This window comes from Haematobia irritans, chromosome 2 (assembly GCF_050003625.1).
Source record: "Haematobia irritans isolate KBUSLIRL chromosome 2, ASM5000362v1, whole genome shotgun sequence".
Taxonomy (NCBI): Eukaryota; Metazoa; Arthropoda; class Insecta; order Diptera; family Muscidae; genus Haematobia; species Haematobia irritans.
Genome location: NC_134398.1, coordinates 69,796,413 through 69,818,903, shown reverse-complemented (window position 1 = coordinate 69,818,903; position 22,491 = coordinate 69,796,413). Strand labels below are relative to the sequence as shown.

The 22,491-nt window shown below is 32.8% G+C and overlaps 4 protein-coding genes and 1 long non-coding RNA gene across 5 annotated transcripts; 3 read left to right on the top strand and 2 right to left on the bottom strand.

The window, feature by feature from the left end:
- The first annotated feature begins 735 nt into the window (after positions 1 to 735).
- On the top strand, positions 736 to 2,710 carry LOC142225458 (uncharacterized). Its single transcript, XM_075295214.1, has 2 exons — positions 736 to 1,289; positions 2,511 to 2,710. The coding sequence occupies exons 1-2, from the start codon at positions 1,213 to 1,215 to the stop codon at positions 2,662 to 2,664; spliced, it is 231 nt and encodes a 76-aa protein (XP_075151329.1). The 5' UTR covers positions 736 to 1,212; the 3' UTR covers positions 2,665 to 2,710.
- ND-51 (NADH dehydrogenase (ubiquinone) 51 kDa subunit) lies at positions 2,711 to 7,322 on the bottom strand. Its single transcript, XM_075295213.1, has 4 exons — positions 7,163 to 7,322; positions 6,539 to 6,892; positions 5,648 to 6,482; positions 2,711 to 3,063 (listed from the first exon to the last, which is right to left on the bottom strand). Exons 1-4 carry the CDS (start codon positions 7,209 to 7,211, stop codon positions 2,877 to 2,879), a joined length of 1,425 nt encoding a protein of 474 aa, XP_075151328.1. The 5' UTR covers positions 7,212 to 7,322; the 3' UTR covers positions 2,711 to 2,876.
- A 2,663-nt stretch (positions 7,323 to 9,985) lies between these two features.
- LOC142225456 (uncharacterized) lies at positions 9,986 to 10,783 on the top strand. Its single transcript, XR_012719286.1, has 2 exons — positions 9,986 to 10,468; positions 10,541 to 10,783. It is a non-coding gene; the product is annotated as an uncharacterized LOC142225456 (long non-coding RNA).
- Positions 10,784 to 12,631: 1,848 nt separating this feature from the next.
- Positions 12,632 to 16,402, top strand: LOC142225455 (E3 ubiquitin-protein ligase PPP1R11). Its single transcript, XM_075295212.1, has 3 exons — positions 12,632 to 12,809; positions 15,864 to 15,972; positions 16,040 to 16,402. The coding sequence occupies exons 1-3, from the start codon at positions 12,729 to 12,731 to the stop codon at positions 16,222 to 16,224; spliced, it is 375 nt and encodes a 124-aa protein (XP_075151327.1). The 5' UTR covers positions 12,632 to 12,728; the 3' UTR covers positions 16,225 to 16,402.
- Positions 16,403 to 16,458: 56 nt separating this feature from the next.
- On the bottom strand, positions 16,459 to 21,919 carry Fbw5 (F-box and WD repeat domain containing 5). The gene is made up of 10 exons (XM_075295211.1): positions 21,471 to 21,919; positions 20,931 to 21,410; positions 20,711 to 20,868; positions 19,764 to 19,947; positions 19,409 to 19,704; positions 18,883 to 19,356; positions 18,695 to 18,822; positions 18,185 to 18,397; positions 17,977 to 18,127; positions 16,459 to 16,891 (listed from the first exon to the last, which is right to left on the bottom strand). The coding sequence occupies exons 2-10, from the start codon at positions 21,178 to 21,180 to the stop codon at positions 16,796 to 16,798; spliced, it is 1,950 nt and encodes a 649-aa protein (XP_075151326.1). The 5' UTR covers positions 21,181 to 21,410; positions 21,471 to 21,919; the 3' UTR covers positions 16,459 to 16,795.
- Between the last annotated feature and the right edge of the window lie 572 nt (positions 21,920 to 22,491).

Below are 22,491 nucleotides of genomic sequence, written 5' to 3'. Positions count from 1 at the left end.
AAGTACAAAAATGTAACAGCATACATCGACTGCTGTTTTTAGCAGACTTTTTTTCTAAGAGTGTATGAGTGTTTGCGCTTGTTCACTGTTCCGTGAGTTCACTGTTCCATTCAATTCTGAGATTAGCAAATGATGAGACTTAGTATGGCTTATTTTTTTAGTGTTTTATTTGATATGGTATTAAGTATTTAAATTTTTAGATGTTTTGTGAATATCAAAGTTTAATTATAATTCTTCATAAAATCACTAACCACTTTATAACATTCTTATATGAATAGAGCTTACTATACATGGATTATTAATAAATACCCATTAGCATATTCATTTTTTGTGAACGTATTCATATGAAAACAATAATAGTTTAAATAATTAAAAAAAAAATCTATGAGCAGTGGGATATCTCACAAAGACAGTTTGTCTACCATAATGACCAACAAATAGGGATGCATAATTTAGTAAAACAAAAGTTCTATACTAGGGCGTTGATGGAGTTTTTTCAAACCTGTACATACATATGTATATACACTGAACCAAATTTGTTAGTAGTCACAGCAGACTGTTTGTTAAAATAGCAAACATGGTTTAGTATTTTTTAAACACGATAGCATGTTTTAGTTTGGCTGAAAAAAAAATAAGCTAGGGGCTATCGTAACATAAAAATGTAATAATTTAAGAATATTTCTTGTATTTTCTCAAAAAATCTGAATATTTCTCAAGTTAAAGCACAAAAGAATACCTGTCGATCGCAATTAGGAGTTTTTAAGGATTTTAAAGTGCAGGAGTATATAAAAACTCTATGTCTGGTTCTTGAAAAGGCTTTGAGCGATATTTTAAAACCGAAACATTTTACGAATTGATGTTCCTCAAACCACGAAGTACAAAAATATACCAACAGACACCGACAGCTTGTTTTTGTCGATTTTTTCTATGAGTGTACAACTATGTGGCTTATTTTTTATGTTTTGAGATTCCTCCCTCTGTTTGAATCAATAAACTAATAATAAAAACTATTAACATAAATTAAAATTCATATTTAATCGAAGCGTGTTACGGTCAGTATGTACCTATCTTAGCGTTTTCGTAACATTAATAATCTTTGCTAAACTTTCATTAGTAACTCTTTCACTGATCAAGTGTGACCTATATACGGAAATCACATCTGGAAGTTATCCCGACTTATTACTAATAGCACAAAAAAAATACAGCTGGAGAATGAAATTTCCTTTATCATTCGTATTAACTTTGCTCACATTTTGTGGCTTATTTTTTGCAGTGGACGCAGCAAAAAGGTAAAAACATCTTTTATTTCATACAACTAAACGGTCAATAGTTTCTCTGTTTAAGCGCCTTGGGATCATGTCTCGGTTGACACTTTTTTAATTGTATTTCTTATATTATATAACATATAAAAACCGTTTGCAAAATACAAGAAAAAATTGAACTAATATCAGTTAAATATTAACCGAAACTTTAACATAGCAAAATTACAATTACAATGTATGTAAAATATTGGATGGAAAAGTTCCAACGTATTAATTATGTAACATTTTGCTTTATAACATTAATTTAATCAAAGAAGCAGCAGCGAAACTTAAAATAGTATCTATCTTTAACCAAAATAGACTTTAAGCGTTATAAATGCTTTATACCAGAATGTGTCAGTTTGTTACACCGACTCGGAGAGCATCCTCAATAAATATGTATGAATGAACCTATGAAATGCTAATCTTAGAGTTTTTGCAAAACATTAATACCAATCTATATTAAGAAAATTCTTGCTGATTCTGATTCTTTCTTAAGTCATAAAAGGAATCGAAATGTTTGGTGATCACTTTCGGTAGCCTTTAAGAATAATAGAGTATCGAAAAAACAGAAATTATATTTAGGTTCTCCAAAATCTTTTGGGTACCTTGTTGAATATCCAACAAATTTGCAAATTCCAATTATTTCACAAAATAAACTTTTTTCTATAAGGGTAGAATCGATCAAATTTACATTTTACGTTGGTCAAAAACGACTACAGTAATCCCTCGATTTACGTCGTGTTTGGTTCCGGAATTTGACGACGTTAATCGAAACGACATAAACCGAATTAAAAATTGCTCATACTTACTCCTAAGTCCATTTATGTTTTATGTATGTTGTATACATAATAAAAAACTTCAAAAATAAAGGTAATTCAGTAATTTCGGTAAGAATTTTAGAAAAAAAATTTTTCGATGTCATCATCGTTGATACTTATTTTACCTATGGAAGGCGTTTCTGATAAAGTGGGCAAAAAAATCGACGACGTAAATCGAATGGCGACGTAAATCGAAGTTTGATGGAACAAACAATTTTACGACGTAAATCGAAACAACGTAAACCGAGTCTGACTCGCCAACAACACCAACTAGTATAAGGGATTGTTTAAGTTTTAGTAACCATTCAATATCAGTTTTACAGGAGTAAAGTTACTAAATATATTTGAATTTGAACAATTAACATATTTTTTTTCTTTTTCAAAACAGATACAAATTTGTTGCCGCCAAATGTATGGAATACAATTCAAACCATCAAGTTGACGGACCTTTAAAAATATGTACATTCCCACCTAAACATACCATCTCAGACGATGAAATAAATGCTGTTATACAACATATAAAAACATTAAAATTGGATTAATAAAACATATATTTTAAAACAAAACCAAAAAAGGCGAAAAACTCAATTTGATATTTGTAATAACAAACTTACAGAGTAGTTTGCTTTTTTTATTTCTCTCTATCTTCACTCGCTTCTCATATTAATGACTTTTTTTATTTATTTAATATTATATCATACTCGTTCTAACGTTTCATAATAATAAACAAAATTTCTAAATGTCGCCCCATTGTTTAGTTGGATGCTCTAGCAGCATACTGCTTCATTCTAGCCTCGATCTCAGGTCTAAAGTGACGAATTAAACCTTGAACAGGCCATGCAGCGCCATCACCCAAAGCACAAATAGTATGTCCTTCAATTTGTTTGGATATTTCCCATAACATGTCAATTTCAGAAGGATCAGCATTACCGGTCACAAATCTAAAAGAAAACAAAAATCAATTCATATTTGTTACATATGTATCTACATTTATGCGTAAAGATCTGAAGACACTCAGATATATCATAAGCTTAAAACATCTTTTAATGTGACTGGTGTCATCATGATTTTCATCAGGCTTTTATTAACTATTAGTGGAGCTTACTTTTTTTTTGTTAGTAGTGAGTGTGGAGTTGGTATTTGTACGACAAGCATAAGCGTGTTATATGTTCTAAAATGGATTTACCGAGTTCCTAATATCCCTTGGTGGGCCAGGTAGTTCGTAAATGTTGTCAGGTTCCTGGTAGCAAGGCCGTATTCCCTTGGGGGGGGGGGGGGGGGGTGAGGGGGATAAAACCTCCACCCCCCCCCGAAATGAATGAATATTTTTATATAAATAAATATATATTTTTAGCTGCATAGAAAAATCTTATCGAAAATGTTGAAGAAAAGCTGGAGGTTTTATTTTGAAAAACGCTTACCTATAAAACTTGCACAAATCATAGAATACTAGTTGAAAAGTCCGTCAAACGACGGCCGAAAAAACAAATTGTTTTTGTTCTCGCACCACAAATTTCATTTTTGGAAAATGTCTTTCTGCTTTTTATTTGTTTGTTGTTCTTTTTGTGAACATGACTCGCTTTGTTTAGCCATAGCAACAACAACGAAATAGCCAAACACACATATGTGTAAATGAAATGGCGCAAAACCAGCGAAAAGAACCTGCCTAATTCAGCGATGGAAGCACTTGGAGAGTGCAATAAAGAGATATTTCCAAACGTGCATATTCTTTTAAAAATTTTGGTCAATTTGCCAGTTACTCAGGGATGGAAAATACAATTTTTAAGAAAGTACAAGAAAGGTATTTTTTGAGCGGAAAGGTACTTTTTACAAAAATTTCACTGGAAAATTATTGTCAAGAGACTAAATTTTAAAGAAAATAAAATTTTGACAAAATTTTCTACATAAATAAAATTTTGCAAAAATTTTCTATAGAAATAAAATTTTGCTAAAAAAATTCTGTAGAAAAAAAATGTTGCAACATTTTTTCTATAGAAATAACATTTTGTAAAAATTTCCTATAGAAATAAAATTTTTACAAAATTTTCAATTGAAAGAAAATTTTGACAACATTTTCTACCGAAATAAAAAATCGATAATATAGAATCGCATTCTTTTTTCGACTAAAACATTCTTGAAGATCAATAAAATCCTGTTTTTGACTATGTCTTTTACAAAATCGAGATTTTTTTCCCACATGAACCTGTCTGTTTTGCCATATTTGTAAAAGACTATTAGCAAATAAGGTTGATAAAGACTTTCTCAAAATATTAAAATATTTTGTCAAAGATATTGTACCATAAATCTGATATCGACTCAAAAATGTCTACACAAAAGGTACTAAATCATTCGCGGGGGTACTACGTTACTGACCGGGGTGAAAAAATATTGAAAAAAGTATTATAGTACTGCATTTTCCATCCCTGCAGTTACTACGTACTCATCCGAACTTTCATTTTCAACAATGAAGAGATTAAAGACGTATCTTAGAAATTCGACTAGCGAGAGTTGACTCAATGGATTGGCATTAATGTCGGTTCATCGCCGAATAAATGTGCCGACTGAAGAAGTCCTTGATTTATTTGCTGCCCAAAAAGCCCGTCGGCTCAATTTAATATTGTATACATACATACCTATGCATAAATAAAATTATCTACACATGAGATTATATGAATATTTTTTTTTTAAGTTGAACCAATTTATCTTCGGTTAAAATTTGTTTTTCCGTCTTTCCCGTTTGGCAAATTTAAAAGTTATGTTTTGAACTACTACAAACGCGATTACTGTGAAAGTAAGTCCTTTAGAATTAGAAATCATTTTGGAGTGTTCGTTTTGGTTCTAATTATGTGTATGGTTCTAAATTGGTCATTGTGGTAATGTTGGTGAGAAAAATAGCATCCTATAGTTTATGATAACAGAAATTACATTATTTCTGCTGAGTAAAGTCAAAGTCTGAAGGAAAAAATGTTTCGCATTTGTTTAGTCTTGGGATTGCGCTCTTCGTCAATAGCATATTTTGGCTTACTAGGCCTTAGCACTGTCGTTTGTTGCCGGCTCTGAAAAGCACGTAATCTGCCTGGTTACATGGTACAATTCCAAAATAAAATTCGATATCCATGGAACGTAAAAAAAGACCTAAATCTGTTGGAGCAGATGTATGTGTAATATCTAATAACTGATTGGAACGAACTTCCATACTCTTATTTTGCAGTATTGCTTCCATATTTTTCAATACAATAATAACTACGTCGGTTTTTCACCATTTCATAGGGTGTGCGTTGTGCTCACTACTATAAGAGTTCCTCAGGACCTCCGCTGCAATTTCTATTCTTTCTGTTCTTACTCCTATATTTTTCAGCACATTCCTCCTATAATATATTCTATACATATATGTATGCCACTTTTTCTACATTTTCAACAGCAAAACCGTCATGTGTACTTTTGGCTTTCATTTCTTTATCTCATTCCGCGTAGCAGGAGCTGAGCCACATTTGAGCATACAAAATATAACATGTTCAAACTTACCTATCCATAATTTTCTTCATCCAGCCAATACCTTCGCGGCAAGGTGTACATTGGCCGCAACTCTCGTGCTTGTAGAAGTCAATCAACCTAGAGATGGCTTTTATTACATCTGTTGATTTGTTCATTACAATGACAGCAGCTGTGCCCAAAGACGTTTGGGCGGCAATTAAACCATCGAAATCCATGATGGCGTCGGTGCAGACATCTTTGAGGATGATTGGAGTTGATGATCCTCCAGGGATAACACCCAACAAATTGTCCCAACCTCCGATAACGCCACCACAATGACGTTCAATAAGCTCCTTCAATGGAATAGACATTTCCTCTTCTACAGTGCAGGGCCTATTAACATGGCCAGAAATGTTGAAGAGTTTGGTGCCCGAATTACGGGTGCGACCAAAACTGGCAAACCAAGTACCTCCACGACGACAAATTGTAGGCGCTACAGCCACAGTTTCAACATTAGTTACAGTTGTTGGGCAGCCAAAAACACCAACATCAGCAGGGAATGGAGGCTTTAGGCGAGGTTTACCTTGTTTGCCTTCCAAAGATTCGATTAAAGCTGTTTCCTCGCCACAAATATAGGCGCCAGCACCACGGTGCATGAAAACATCAAAATCATAGCCAGAGCCACACGCATTTTTGCCTATTAGTCCGGCTTGGTATGCTTCTGCGATAGCTAGTTGCATGTTAGAGGCCTCATTGTAAAATTCGCCGCGAATGTAAATGTATGCAGCTTGGGCACCCATAGCTCGTCCAGCAATCAAGCAACCTTCAACTAGTTTATGGGGATCGTGGCGCATAATTTCACGATCTTTACAAGTACCAGGTTCACCTATAAAAAATGTTTACAATAACCTATAATTAACTTCTATATGTATAATAACTCACCTTCATCGGCATTGACAACCAAGTATTTGGGACGACCGTCTGATGGCTTGCTCATGAAAGACCATTTCATACCACTAGGGAAACCGGCACCACCACGTCCACGAAGTCCAGACGTTTTGATTTCATTAATAATCCATTCCGAACCCTTTAGGACGATTTCTTTGGTCTTATACCAATCACCCCGTTTCAAAGCTCCCTTTAATCGCCAATCGTGGCGTCCATACAGATTAGTAAAAATTCGGTCCTGATCGGCCAAAGGGCCAAATTTGGTTTTTGTTTGTGGTGGTGGTGTTCCGGGTGGGGGCGCTTGAGTTCCCTGCAAACGCTTTTGCACAGCTGCCGGAACAGCGAGCGCTGAAAAGAACGATATATTACATAAAATATGAATCACAACATAATACGTAAATTTATAATTGCATTCATGTGAAATTAAGACGGAAAATATTCTTTTCGATATCGTTGTTGTTGCGAGAGGAAAAAAATTACATAATTATGACGGACTTCAAAAGGCTTCATTAAGGTCTAAGACATCCCCATTCGCAAATAATACAAAGGGAACATTATGCCAAAAAAGTCTTTTCCAGATTATGTCACAACTGATGGACATTTTATAGAAATTCTTACCAATTTGCGATTTTTGTAAAATATTTACTCGCACAAGTGCTCCTGCCATCGTCTGGTAGAATCACACAGTTGATATATTGTGTAGTAATGTCAAGAATGAATATGTGACATTTCAGTCCGATTTGGATCACAGCTTATGCGAGCCGTTCACACAATGCTCTTATTCGTACAAAATGTAGTATGAACGAGACGCGCCTCTGATTTTAGTTCCGCCATGTTTTGCCAGTCGACGCTGCCGCCGAATAAGTCGACCAATTGCACCACGGGAGCCACCGTGGTGCAATTGCCCGCCTTGCATACGCAATGTCGTAGGTTCGATTCCTGCTTCGACCGAACACCAAAAAGTTTCTCAGCGGTGGATCATCCCACCTCAGTAATGCTGGTGACATTTCTGAGGGTTTCAAAGCTTCTCTACACAGAAAAAAATATCACCAAAATATTTCCAATTAAAAAGTTAATTGAAGTTGAAAATTTTTTCAATTAATAAATTAATTGATACAATTAACTTTTTAATCATGATAGAAACATTAAGTTAATTAAGTCAATGATTGAAATTTTTAAAATGTTTAATTAAAAAATTAATTGATACAATTAACTTTTTAATCAAATTCGGAAGACTAATTCAGTTAAAAAATTGCTGATGTTTTTTTACTTTTTTAATTAAAAATGTATTTCAAACAATCATTTGTTAATCCAAATAAAAACTCTAAGCCAATCTAACTAAGTAATTAAAAATAGTTACCTTTTTTAATTAATAAATTAATTGCGTTTTGCAATCAACATCAATTAAATTTTTAATTGAATCAATTAAAAAATTAATTGAATTTTGCTGAAAAAATCAAATAATTTTTTAATCAAGAATTTTTTCTATGCCCAATTAAAACTGTGATTGATACTATCATTTTCGTGATTGAAGACATTTCAATTAAATAATTAATTGGATCAATTAATTTGGTGATTGAATCAGAGAAAAAATTTTTTGTGTGTAAGTGGATTCACTGCAATGTGGAACGTTTATTGATTTGATTAAACATTTATAATTTCTTATAAATATAACATTTTTCGGTTTATCTCATCACATTTAACATAATTTTTTGCATTAATACAAGAATGATGTTGAGTTTTAAGTAGCAAGTCACATATTGCAGCGTCTATCAGCCAGTTTGTTTATTTTCGATGGAGACAGCGTGCCTGGAAAAATATTTGAAAAACGATCACTTTATTCTATTTGGAAAGTCGAAAATTGTTCACCATATACCTTTCACAATTTTAAGCGTAATATCTATGTTTTCAGAACTTTATTTTCGTTTTTATTTAAATAAAATATAAAAAGCTGGTTGCGCTTGGCGTTTCACAAAAAATAAAATGGCTCTTCTAACAGTAGTGATGGCAAAATACTTTCATGTACATTTTGTACTTTTTGATATGCTTCCCCCATCACAGTTCGCGATGGTTGTGGTGACATTTACGAGTCTGTGGTACCGATGAGAATGAAATGGAACTTTGAAATGCTGGCAGGGTTATGGTGAACAATTTTAGACTTTCCAAATGGAATAAAGTGATTGTTTTTTCAGATATTTTCAGACACGCTGCCTCCATCGAGAATAAACAAACGACTGATAGGCGCTGCAACATGTAACTTGTTACTGGTAAATCAACATCATTCTTTTATTAATGAAAAAAGTTTTGTTAAATGTGATGAGATAAACGGAAAAATGTTATACTTATAAGAATTTATAAATGTTTAATCAAATTAAAAACATCTAAACAATCGTGTTTTACTTGACCACAATGATTCTTTTACAACTAACATATCTTAAAATGCACTTTTTCTGATTGTTTGAAGGGGCTCTTATTGGCGTCGTTCTAAATTTATTAAAAAGGCACCTAATAATTGCACTCATGCGATACTTTTTTGTGACGGGGCTTATCCGACGAGTTTTTGATGTCATATACGATACGTGGTGGGGATTCTCAGAAGCGCCTTCAAATTCAAAAAAATGTTGGCAGGGTAGTTACTTAAAGGCCGGTACTCTGTTCGGTTTTCACGTTGAAACTCCATACAAAACCAAAAAATGCGAAAAACTAGCGAAATTTTTTCCATTTGTGATACTTTGTTTTTTTCGAGTTGAAAAACTGACGTAAATCGATCAGTCAGTATTTTCATAACATGGCGCCATTTGCAATGTGAATTAAGAAATAATTTATTTATTAAACTGATTTTGGTGAATTTATAATGCAAAAGTTGATCGGATTATTATTTAAAAATGTAATCTGATCGATTGAGAAAACAAAGTATAACATGGAGTTGTATTTCCGTAATAAACTAGCAACCAACATCTAGCCGCTTGTAGAACATAAATAATGTATAAAACATGAAATTTAATCACAAATGTTAACAAAATAAAAGTGTTATTTGGTGAATTATATTTTACAATCGTTTCATTTGTACTGGGCATCGGGATAACAAACACAAAACAAAATGTTAACAAAAGGAGTACAGCAATTGACTTCAACCAACCAAGCATTAGAACTTTAACCAACATGTATAGTACAGGGGTAGCAATGAATGGAATCACAAGAATTAATTGCTATGTCCAAAAAATAAAATTGTAAAGCATTGTAAAATTAGAATTTTTAAATCCAAAGTTATTTGTAAAATAACTTCTGCTTCTTCTTTTTCAATTTAATTATTATGTATGCGTGTATGTGTGTAAATCGACCCGCTTGTTCGGCAAATAGCTATTGTCGCATTTTCCCTACCTATATAAGCACTCCCAATGTTCAGGAGGTTAATATGGTATAGAATAATGAGTTCAAAAAGTACTAAAGACCCGTTTTCTGTATGTATATAATGTACCCTTCCATTACATCCAATTCAGCACCATAAAGTAATCTGTTAAATAATCGATAGATTATATTGGGCATTACCAGTTGAGCATGAAATCGATAAGAAAGACGCTGTCTCTCTCACAGAAAATAAATGAGAGAGAAATTCAAAAATATAATCCAGGGACCATTTAATTTTGTTATCTAAAAGTAATGTACAAAATAGTGTCTCTAGCAAAACTAAACAAAAACACACACTTATGATCGGAATAGAGTTTCGGTGGTTACGCGTAATGCATAAAAAGATATGATATAATCGTAAGGTGAAGTTTGGTTTACTGAACAAAAATAAGCAAAGTCCCGCTAGAAGACGTCACAAAAATTCCACTTCTCATAATTTGTTTAGTTGTTCTCTGGGTTGCAAATGGTTTGGTCGGACACGGAGTTCTCATAGGGTAATCAAAACGAAAGAAAAATGTAAGTAAAAAATTAGTAATAATTCTATTATATAGCAACTATATTTATTTCATATTTATATTCAAATTTCAGGTGCAGTTTATTTACTTTCTAGCAGGATTGGACCTCCATAACAACACATACGCCTAACAATGCAGCGACAAAAGAAGTGCCAATTTGAAAGTAAATGCGTCTTACCACGAATATTAAAATAATTCCTTGTTGTTTGTATAGTCATAACTTAATTATTTTACTTATAAACTAAATAACATATTTAGTTAAAGTCCAAATATAAATTTGGCTTAATAAAAAACTATAAAAATCATTCTAGCAAAATTAGTGCTTATTTAGCTAGCATTTTTTCACTATCCTTTTCAGTGGGTAGAGAAGTGTGTACAAATTATGTGTGAATTTTCAGCTACCAAATTGGTGGTTATCGATAATGCAGAGAATAGTCTATTGGTTATATTCAGCGACATGTTCTCGTTAAACTCTCCGCTAAAACACATGGGGTGTAATGCGGAGCGTAAGTAGGGGTGTTTATAAATTAGTAGCTATATAGTTAGGTATTCGCTGCTTCCCAGAACAAGCGGGTCGAGCCACTAGTTGCCTATGTATATGTAATCATTTCGTGACATTTTGCGATGTTGTCAATACATTTCGATGAAATAAACGCGAAAAAGTTCCAAAATTGCTGTTTTTTTTTCTTCAAAATATATTGTCAACACTATCATTTTTCAATGTGAAACAATGATTGAGTGGAACTTTTTTCGCACCAACAAACAGAGTACCGGCCTTAAACGAATAAAATTATCGCAGGTGTACGAAAATATACCTAACAATAGTGATGGCAAAATACTTTCATGTACATTTTCATACTTCTTCATACGCTTCCCCCATCACAATTGGCGATTGTTGCAGTGTCACTTACGAGTCTGTAGTAGCGATGAGGATGAAATGGAACTTTGAAATGCTGGCAGGGTAATTAAAAATATCAAGGCATCCAAATTTTTATCACATAAACGCGATCTTGTCATATTGTCGACGGACCATTTATCATTGCTTCCTATTTCATGTTGCACGAATTCCATTTTACATGAAATCATCGCTCAAAGGAGAACCTTATCATTTACTTCGTTTTTTGATGAAATTGTGCTTTTTATAATATACCTTATGTATAATAAATTCTTACTGAAGGTCATGGCTGAATAAGGAGGTTGAATCACGATAACAAAAACAACAAATTTCAATATGTTGTTTACAATTTTAAGAAGTCAAAATCAGCTGATAAAAGAATCGTATGGCATTGGTAAAAGTGGCAGTTATTTATTCTTTCAATTGTCCTGAAAAAATAATTCAAATCCAGAGAAAAATAAAGGTTCAAATTTAATTGCGTCACCTATGAGTGATTGTGAAGTGGATAATTCATCCGAGGAACGCCGATATGAGACAAATAAGACTATAATACCCACCAAAGTTAAGAATGAATGTCAGTCAAATGGATCTTCGCCATCTATTAACAAAACCAGTTTTTGATTCAGTTTAAAAACTGATGTGCTTGGTATTTTGGGTCTGGAATATGTTATCAAGATACTCAAGTCATCAACCTGTGTTTATTGGGAAGCCGCAAATTTAAAAAATTGGAATTATTTTTTCGGGATCCAGAAAAAAATCCCGGGATTCAAAATAATAAATTCCTGGTTTCGGGATAAATCCCTGGGTTTATTTCTGATGAAAGCCCTAGCAGATAGTCTGGAAGACGCATAATAGTTTGCAGTTTTTTGAGCACGATTTCGCACGAAAAACTGTTATACTCCATATAAAAAACGTTAGTGCGGAATAAATGCGAAATCTTTGTTTTGCACATTTTTAAACACATATTTAAACAACCCTGGATTTTTCGCACGAAAAAATAGGCAGGCATATTATTTCGCATAAATAAGTTAACATCCCTGGGTTTGAAACCCTATTTACGGAGATAGATGAAGATATTCGTTTTTCGCAGAAACGAACTTAGTACTAAGCAAAGATGATGATATTCGTTTTTCGCAGAAACGAACTTAGTACTAAGCATAACAACGAAACTTGTGATATTTTGTGCGAGCAAAAATATAGTGCGACCGGCACATTAAGAACATTGATCCGAAAGACATATGGTAACACCTAGAATATTTCGAAAAAAAAAATCAGCTGATTTTTGTCAGCATGAAATGTTTGTTGACAGTAATTTGTAAAAATTTATAGTTAAAACAAAGAACTGCATAACTATTGTAACTAAATCATGGAAACTTTGGCGATACCTGCTGATACCGCAGTTACAACTCGAACGGAAGTTCTAAGCAACGAAGAAACAGATTCTGCGGTTTGTATAGCTTGCATATTTGGGTCCATTAGATTATTAAAATTGTGTATATCTATTATGAATACGATGTGACCATTCAGTTGCGGTAACCGTATATTTATTATTAAGCGTTAACCACAACTTCTATATCATATTTTCCTATTGTACTAGGAAATATATATACTAGTTTCGGTATTACGGAAGTTTTCATATATGCTGGATTTGGTAACCATCGCACAATATATATCCAAATGTAATATACATATATGGTCTCCACATAAGCGTTAATAAAGCGTGCGAATTCAAATACTCTATAATCATAGATTTGTAGAGGTATTGAGTCATTTGAAATGTTGACCCTTTTCATATAAGTAATATGTTAGATTAACGGCCATTTTCATGTAGCTCCGTTAGGCTTTAACTGCCAGTTAACAGAAAGTAAATTGCAAATATCTTCTCTCCAGTTAACTTTAACTGGAAAATTTTCATCAGTTAAGTTCCTAACTGGCATATGGAATATATATGCAAGATGACAGATTCTTCTATAATACAGTTTAAAAGTTGGTTAGTTAACGGAACACTAACGGAGCTTTATGAAAATGGGGGTAAAGCTAAAAACGAATTTATAAGCGCTTCAGAGGGAAGTTTAAATAAGTGGAATATTTTCACATATGGGACTTGTGTAAATTCCTCTGCACAGTGTAAATTCCTTTTAAATGATGTTAATTTTATTGTCATTAGGCTTAAAATGGGTATTACGCATGTATCTCGTAGACAACCATTCCTTCTTTCAAAGGACACCACATATTTTGGAATCACAAAATTATAATGAATTCTTTAAAAAAATTTAATATTTGTACATGGCTTATACCTCGAGAACAAGTTCAAAATAACGATAGACTTTCATTTGATCTACATATAGACAATGTTATTAGTCAAACGAATTTGACTCTACGCCAATTGTACAACTCTGATTTGATGCTGCCTTTTTCATTCAAAAAGAGACTTGTACATGCTTTGGCAATGCCCAATATACTATACGGCATTGAGGTTTTTTGTGGCACAAATGCTGGTAACATAAGGAAAGTTAAACTAGCAATTCATAGAATAGTCCGTTATCTACATTCATTGCGTCGATATGACCACATATCTCCTCATGTCCAGGATTTCCTGGGGTGCCCATTTTCGAGTTTTATTGACTTCAGATCACTTGTTCTTTTCCACAAAATTTTCAGTGCTCAGTCACCTCGATTTCTCGTGGACTTATTTTCATTTGGCCGATTGCGGCGAAATCAGATTGTTGTACCTCTTGCCAGAGGTCATATGGACAAGTCATTTCAGGCTAGAATCGCCAGATCTTATAACTGTCTCCCTACTAATTTAAAGGACTTCTCGATTTCTGATTCGACATATCGTATAAGATTACTCGATCATCTTGGATCACCTGCATGAAGCTTATCCAAACTCGAGTTAGTAGTGCTGCTTTGTTGTGCTTGTTTGAGTAAATAATATTTTCTTATTTTGTCTTTTTTCAATCATAATGGGAACTAAAAATGTTTTGTCATATTTCATTTTTTTTATATTTTTTTATCATATTATTAATTATAATTGTCATATTTCATTTTTTGTCATATTTTATATCATCTATTTTATACCTTATATATGTAATTATACTTTTTATATACTCGCATATATTTTCACATTGTCATAACTTCAATTATACTTTAGTCACGGTTAGTAGTCCATTGTAATTTACATAAATTGGCCGCTATGTGGCTTCAAATTACATAATGAAAATAAAATAAAATAAATAAAAATAAAATAAAAAACTGTTTAGGTTACATAATACGCAACAAATTTATTTAAAAAACTTTGGTTTTTCTGGAAAATTCGTTACCAAGTATTGAGCATACCTTTTCCATTCTAACAATGCACGTTATCGAACAGCATTATATATACGGGAACATATCTACTTTGCAAAAAGTGGTTAAAAAGTATTTTGAAGAGAAAATGTCATGTAACGAATTTTCCAGAAAAAGCCAAGTTTTTTTTTAATAAAATTGTTGCGTATTATGTAACCGGAGCAACTGCAGTTTATGGCCCCTCACCAAATTGCTTAATATTAATATATGTTATGTAGTTTGATGTACTGATTCTAACAATGTAAAATGTTTGTCCCGGATATGCCCGGGTCTTGAGATATAGCCCTCCAAAGGGTCAATAAAAACTTGATACACCTCCTTTGTTTAAATGCATTTTTATACGCAAAAATAATTTCACAAATATATAATATAGTTTGGGAGATATGGATAAAAAACGAAAACTTTTACCTTAATTTTTTGTTATATTCGTTGTATCTCAAAAAGTCGTCGATTATACAGATTTTTCGACTTTTACATAGTTTGAAAGCCTATATTCTGGCCCTTCGATTGATATACAACATGTCTTTATAGGCACATTTTTAGCAAAGTTATTACATTTACATATTTTTTGATAAATACTTATATGCAAATCGTTTTTTTCGTTTCATTTTTAGTATTATTAGTAAATAATGTATAATATTTCAGTAATAAAACATACAAAAAATACATCAATCGAAAGGCTTATGTAAAAAAAATCATAGGGTATAATCGGAGACTTTTTGAGATACAACGAAAATAACAAAAAATTCCTTTTTTATTTATATCTCCCAAACTATATTATATATTTATAAAATTTATTTTGCGTATAAAAATGCATTAAATAAGCTTTCATACGATACCTTTGACCCTTTGGAGGGCTATATCTCAATCTCAAGACCCGGGCATTTCCGGGACAAAAAGTTTACCTTGTTAGAATCAGTACATAAACCTACATAACATATATTAATTTCAAGCAATTTGGGGAGTGGCCCATAAACTGCAGTTTAGCCGAAAAAGGAATCCGTTGTACTAGGGCGCAGTCTTCATTTTAATCCCAATCCAATTGATTGGGATTAAAATGATTAAATAAAAGCCGGCACTTTAGGGCATGAAAATATTTCAACTACGTCGACGATGCCAACAAAAAAACCTACATTTATTTTATTATTTTTAGGCCCAACCTGTCCTCCGTCTGCGTCTGAATAAGCCTAAATCGAATAAAAAAGTCGGATGGCAACAAGGCACAGTAGACAACGAACATATGGGTAAAAAGAAGTCAAAATGTAAGTCACGAAAAATTAAAAAAATATATATATTTATGGAGAATAACTTTTCTATTTTCCATTTAAGGCTGTTGTATTTATAAGAAACCAGTGGCTTTTGGAGAAAGTTCATCTGAGGACGATGAAGACTGCGAAAATTGTTTTGGTCATCCTGAAAAAAGGCGAAAGAACAGAAAGCCCGGTGGAGATGACGGCGGACATAATGGAAACGAGCCGTGTGAAGATCATAACCAAATTAACAGTGAAAATTAAAAAAATAATTTATTACTAATGGAGTATTAACTAATAAGCATAAATTTCATTGAAGTTTTATATAAAAATATTTTTGTAAGATTATTTTGTAGTCTAGTTTTTTTTCTTTTTTGAATAAGAGTAAAATTTAGGCTCCCGTGATTGTGAAAAAAAAAATAAAAGCCACTGTTAGAAAAGATTTGCAGATTTTTTCTTTTTAGCATAAAATAGATAATAGTTCAAGATCAAAAATAATTTATAGTTGTAGTATTTGTTTTATTGGTAATATACATATGTATATGTTTACATGAAATAAATAGTAAAAGAGAAATATTATGTGAAAAAAAGTTATAAAACAAACATAACAAATAAAGGCATTAAAGAGAAAAGTGCACAATTTTAATTTGTTAACTAAACATGGTAAACATTTTCCTTTCTACACGAAAACAGTGTTGATATCAATTTAACAATATGTTTCGTCAATTTGTGGTAAAAATAAATATTTCTTCTAAAACTATAGATAATTTTCTTAGAATACATGAAATATTTGCATTTGTAGTCATCAGCTAAAATTCAATAAAAAACCACCATCCTATGAAACATTCTTATTTAATTTTAAGTCAAATGCTTCATAGTTGTTTGACGTATCAATATTAAGCCTTTTAGCTACAGCACGGGAACGCCAAATCTAAAAATAACAAAAGATGTAAATTGTTAATTAAATTAGTGGAGCTTTCTTTTTTCTTTTCATAAGAAAAAGAAGATACATATTAATAAGGATGCAATTATTAACAATATGTATGTAATAAATATTTATTTTTTATTTTATTTATTTCAAAGAGTCTACTTTGGAAAATTTCTTTTTTCCAAATTTCAGAAAAGTTGATTTTATCATTTTTCCACTAAATCGACTACTCGGTCTTGATTATAATTAGTGGATTGTGGTCAATATAATAACCCTATTTGGGTCTATTTTGTACAAAAAAAGTGTCATAAGTTGTTACTATTGTAATAGTGTGTAGTTTGTTTTATCTTTTAGCTATTGCGCTATGATTTTGTTAACTGTTTCCACGTATACCATAGTTATTCCGAGACTGGGAACGGATGTGCCCAGAGTAATTTAACGTTGAGTCGGATAGGTTTATGTGGACATACGAACGGAAGACACTTGTCCTGGAGCCTTTGGATACAGGTGGGACCCATTTCACCCGCATATTTCAATTGCGGATACTTAAAAGTTGATTAGCCACATTTGACTAAGTTTCGACAGGAGGAGGTTGTCTATCAATGCAAACGCAATGTTGTAAATTTGGTCATTAGTACGACAAAATTTAGTTTGGTGTAAGTTATTCTCAAGTTTTTCGTAGTGCAATAACAGAAAGGATTATGAAATACGTTTCAAAGTCATTGGCCGAATAAACCGGCTTAAACTTGAATATCGAATATGCCGGACTAATGCTATTAAGTATACGCAGCTTCTTTGGTGGAGAATAGTGACGAAAATCAACACATCAGGCCGCAGTGACCTCGCAATTTGGAGAAGTTTTAAAACACTCAGAATTGTCACCAGCATTACTGATGACACATAAATCACCGCTGAAAACATTCTGGTGTTTAACGGAGACTGAGTTAAAACCTATGAAAATTTTTATGCAAGCCCTGCATTGCATCTCCATGGAAAGACAAATGTTTTTTTTTTGTCCTCATCAAATCCAAAGTGACAAGAAAGCACAAGTGGTGCTACAAATAATTCTTCTGTGGATAAATTCTTACCTTTATGGTATAGTCATCACTAGTTGTAACCAACATTTGGGAATCTTTTGGATTGAAAGCAACACTGTTTACTACATCCGTGTGCTTGTATTTTGCCAATGATATGCCATAATAACGATCCCATAAATAGGCATGCATATCCTCAGCGCCGCTAAACGGATAAAAAAATTAAAATATAAGAATAAAGTGGATAAAAACGCAAAATTACCTGGCAACATAATCATCACAGACGTCTAGAAATATAAAGAAACACTCATTACTAGGTGTATAGGCTTTATGAGCACGCAGCATATTCCCAACACGTTTCAATGTCATTAGGTCAATTACGTGTACATCAATTTCTTGGGCAATTGGCGGAGGTTCTAATGGGTTCGATATAAAATAATCACGAGGCCAAGAGCGCGTGTTGACATAAAGATATCTGAGGAAGGAAAATAAAATTTGATAAGCTTCAATCATATTCCGAAGAGTGCAATAATTTTGAAGACTTTATCTTAAAAATATGTACTAAAAAGTGGCAAATATGTACTAAAAAGATGCATGATATATTTTGCTTTAATACAGTTTAGTGTTTGTCGCCCATATACAACCTTTTCTTGGAGAGAAACTCTATTTCCTTTGGAATATCGATTAATCGACTAATTCCTACTAAGTTGGTATCAGTAAATGCCAATTTCCAGCAAAGAATAAAAAATTTCCATATTGACAAGTATGTTACCTGTTATCAGGGCTTAAAGCCATGCCAATGATGTGTCCATGCAAATCAATTACTTTATCAATTTTATCGAAGCGGTCGGCTACAGATTCATAATCATTCCAGTCAGGGTCGGGATCACGTATTTGATTCTGAAAATTAAAATAAAGGATATTATGCTATGAAATCAATAGTAATTAGTAAGAACTAACCTTTTCTTTACGGGCAGCAACCCTCTCTTTTAGAGAAGGGCCAGGATCCAGTTTCTTAGGAAACGTAACATGGTTAATGCGCTTAATTCCAATTTGATGCGGCGTATATGTTTTAGATCCTGTTGAAAATATCAAATATTTCGGTATAGAATTTTCCATATCATCATATTCTTCCACAGATTCCATAGCTTCATCCACATCGTCATCATCTTCTTCTTCCAAATCACTATCCTGAAGCCCATTGCCTCCATTAAACAAGCGACGGTATTCTTCAGCAAAATAAATAGAAATATCATCCGTAGATTTGGTGTGGCGTCGTCGTGAAGTTGAAGGCATATTATCATCTATATTATTTTCAGAAGCTTCCACTGAATGTCTAATAGAAGCCATATGCGAAAGAGGATTACCAACAGATGTACCATCAACGCTATCACTTGCAAGGGAACTTTGAGCTATGTCAATATCTGCGGCCTGCTGAAAAAAAAAATTGTGTTTCTATGGCTATAAAGAAATTAGTTATACTTACATCTTTAGTACTATTTTGTTCCGCCAGTGGATCGTTAGACTCATCCAGCCAAGGGCACTTTGCTATCATTATAGCTCTGACAGAACTTGCGTTGCGGTTATAAAATTTATACAATTGATTCATAATAGGTACATGTTCGGAGTCCACTTCCTGATTGGCTTTATTCAACCACAACACAGATGTGCTTACCAAATGGGCAAGCCAATGAAGATCACCGGATATTAAATATTGATCACTAAACCAGGTGCCAAATATATCGTATGGGCGATTTCGTACACGGCATCGCAGGTGAGAGCCTAAAAATATTTAATATTTTATTATAATGCCACTATCTCAGTATTTGGCCTTGTCTTACTTGTACCGCCAACAGTAAATACTACAATTTCACCCGATGTGCTGTGTGGTGCTCCGAAATGTACGCCAGAAACCAAGAGTAATGTATCGCTTTGATTAAATTGAGAGTATTGTGTGTACTTCCAACTGAATTGTTTCATATTGTGTGAGTATCTTTCGGTGCATGGGTGATTAGAATTCCATATCTGAAATTGATGAAAAATTGTACAATTTGACAAACCTCTAATGGTTTATATTTTTTATTTCTTGAAAATAAAGAGTATCTTTGGATGAAAAGTATCTTTGTCATTCTGTTTGTATTCCTCAGTTGTCGCTAAAAATTTTAACTTTTTTGCATTTAAATTTTTAATAAATAGCTTTCATTGGGGAAAATGCGTTTTATTTAGGATCTCTATATAAGTCACGTGAATTGTATTTCTATCCATATGTAGTCCAAAATGGGCCAAAATTGAATTGAAATTCAAACTAGAAAATCTATATTTCGGTTAATTAAAAAAAATTTGATTCGGCAAAATAATTTAATACAATATGATGTCGACACGCCAGGGCAATTTATCCGGAATGTGCTCTTATCCTTCTTATGATTTGTAGCGCTTAGTCATTTTCAATTTTTTTACGTATGGTAGTAAACTTTTAATATTTTTTATTAAACCGTTTGTTATATATTTTTTATTCTATTACTTTCCTATTGTAAAAGCACTACCATTCCTAATATTTTCCCATTGTGGAAGATATCAGAAATAATGTAATTTTTACTAAAAATTTATGTGGAATATTGTCATTTAAATTATTCAAAATATTTTCTCATTCGTGGCATTCGTGTTGCTTTTTTTTTGTTTTGATTTCTCAAACATCTTAATTTGCATTCGAAATTTATTCACCAACTTAACGATGATTGATTAGATACAAGCGCGAAATTTACTTAATTTCCGGTAATAATGTACTTACAATAACGTAGCCATCTTTAGAACACGTTGCAAACATTTCACCATTATGTGAAAAACTAACATGCAGCACTTGATGGGCATGACCTTGCAGACATTCGGTTTGTACAAAAGGTATGCGTGACGTTAAACGTTCATATTCATCCTTCCATGAAACGGCACCTAGATATATTAAAAATAAATCTGCTTTAATCTCGAAATCTAATGTAGGCCATTTGCCATACCTGGTTTTAGCGGTATTGATGGATCCGTGCGAAAATGTTCCTGGAATTGATGTTTCCATAGAATGTTATCGTTGGCAACCTCATACCACCGATGACAAGTGGCCGATGCATTCAGTATATCTCTTGGATGTAACAGTGAAAATATTTTGATTAACACTGGGTCTGGTAGGGACCACCACAATGATTCTTCCTCTTCATTTTCGTCATCGGAACAAAATCGTAACTTTTTCGACTTGTTGTCCTCCGTCATGATTCCCTCTAGAAATTCTATGGCGAATTACGCTGTTTCTTCTTCTTAAGGGATATAATCTTTTGTGTGAGATTCTTTTTGTTATTATTCAACAGATTTGGATACACTTATAATGCTATCATTTTAAAATCAAAGATTTTGTCCATTCGTTATACAAGTATTGGGGAATTTCACTTTCGTTTGTGTATCTCACTATATTTCAAACTGGCTGCTGGGCTAAACACTACCAACTAAGTAAATGAATTAAATTATGAAGGCCAAAAGCAATCAACGAAAAGCAAACACCTCACCACAAAGTATACAAAAAACACAAAGACGATAGATCATCAAAGCCAAAACATTCAACGGCTCACAGCTGTCACCAGTCTGGTGCTTATTTCGTTTCTTGTGTCGTATTTTTGCTGGCCGTGTGTTTAGCACAGTTGACGCAAAATGCAAAAAACAAAAACAATCCAGAACAGATGAAAAATTGTTTCAAAAAAGGGTCAGACGTAAAACGTATTTTTGATTTGGTGACTCAAAAATCACTTTCTCTTCCAAAATGCATTGCAAATACAATATACAAAAAATTCCATTCATGTGGATGATAAGGTCGATAAAGTTCTTCTTGTGTATGACAGAATGATGATGTCAAGCCCAGAATTATGGGGGCTATCGAGTCACTTCTCTTCAAAGTTATTTCAATATTTGGTATTAAATTTGTGACAATTTCCAAAATCAAATAAGAATGTAATAAAGATCAAAATATTTACGAATTTCATGTGCAAACAAACGCGATGAAATATGAGAACAAAATAAAATGTCAGTTTAGGTTAAATACAAGAGTTGCCACCCAAAAGACATTCATCAGAAATTTAATAACTGGGAGCCCCTTATTCGAATTGCAAAACGTCGAAACTCCCAATAATCACAAATGTTTGAAAAATGCTAAAATTCAACAATTTTTCGAACAATTTTCATTAGGGTAATATTCAAGTTGAGAAAATCGCGTTCTCGACGAAAAACAGGCATTATTCTTAACAGTACAATTTAGTGCTGTAACCCGCGCTTTTTTATTTTGAATCCCGGGATCCTGAAAAAATTTCATTCATTCAAATTCGTTTAATTTGTGGCTTTTTAGCATTATTTATTACTAAATTGGAGTTTTCATTCAGTGCAAACGGCCAACATTTGTAAGTATTTATTATACATGAGGTAAACTATAAAAAGCACAAGCAATGATAAAAGGTCCGTCGACAATATGAGAAGATCGCGTTTATCTGATAAAAATTTTATTGCCTTGATATTTTTAAGAAGTTACTTAAAACCATG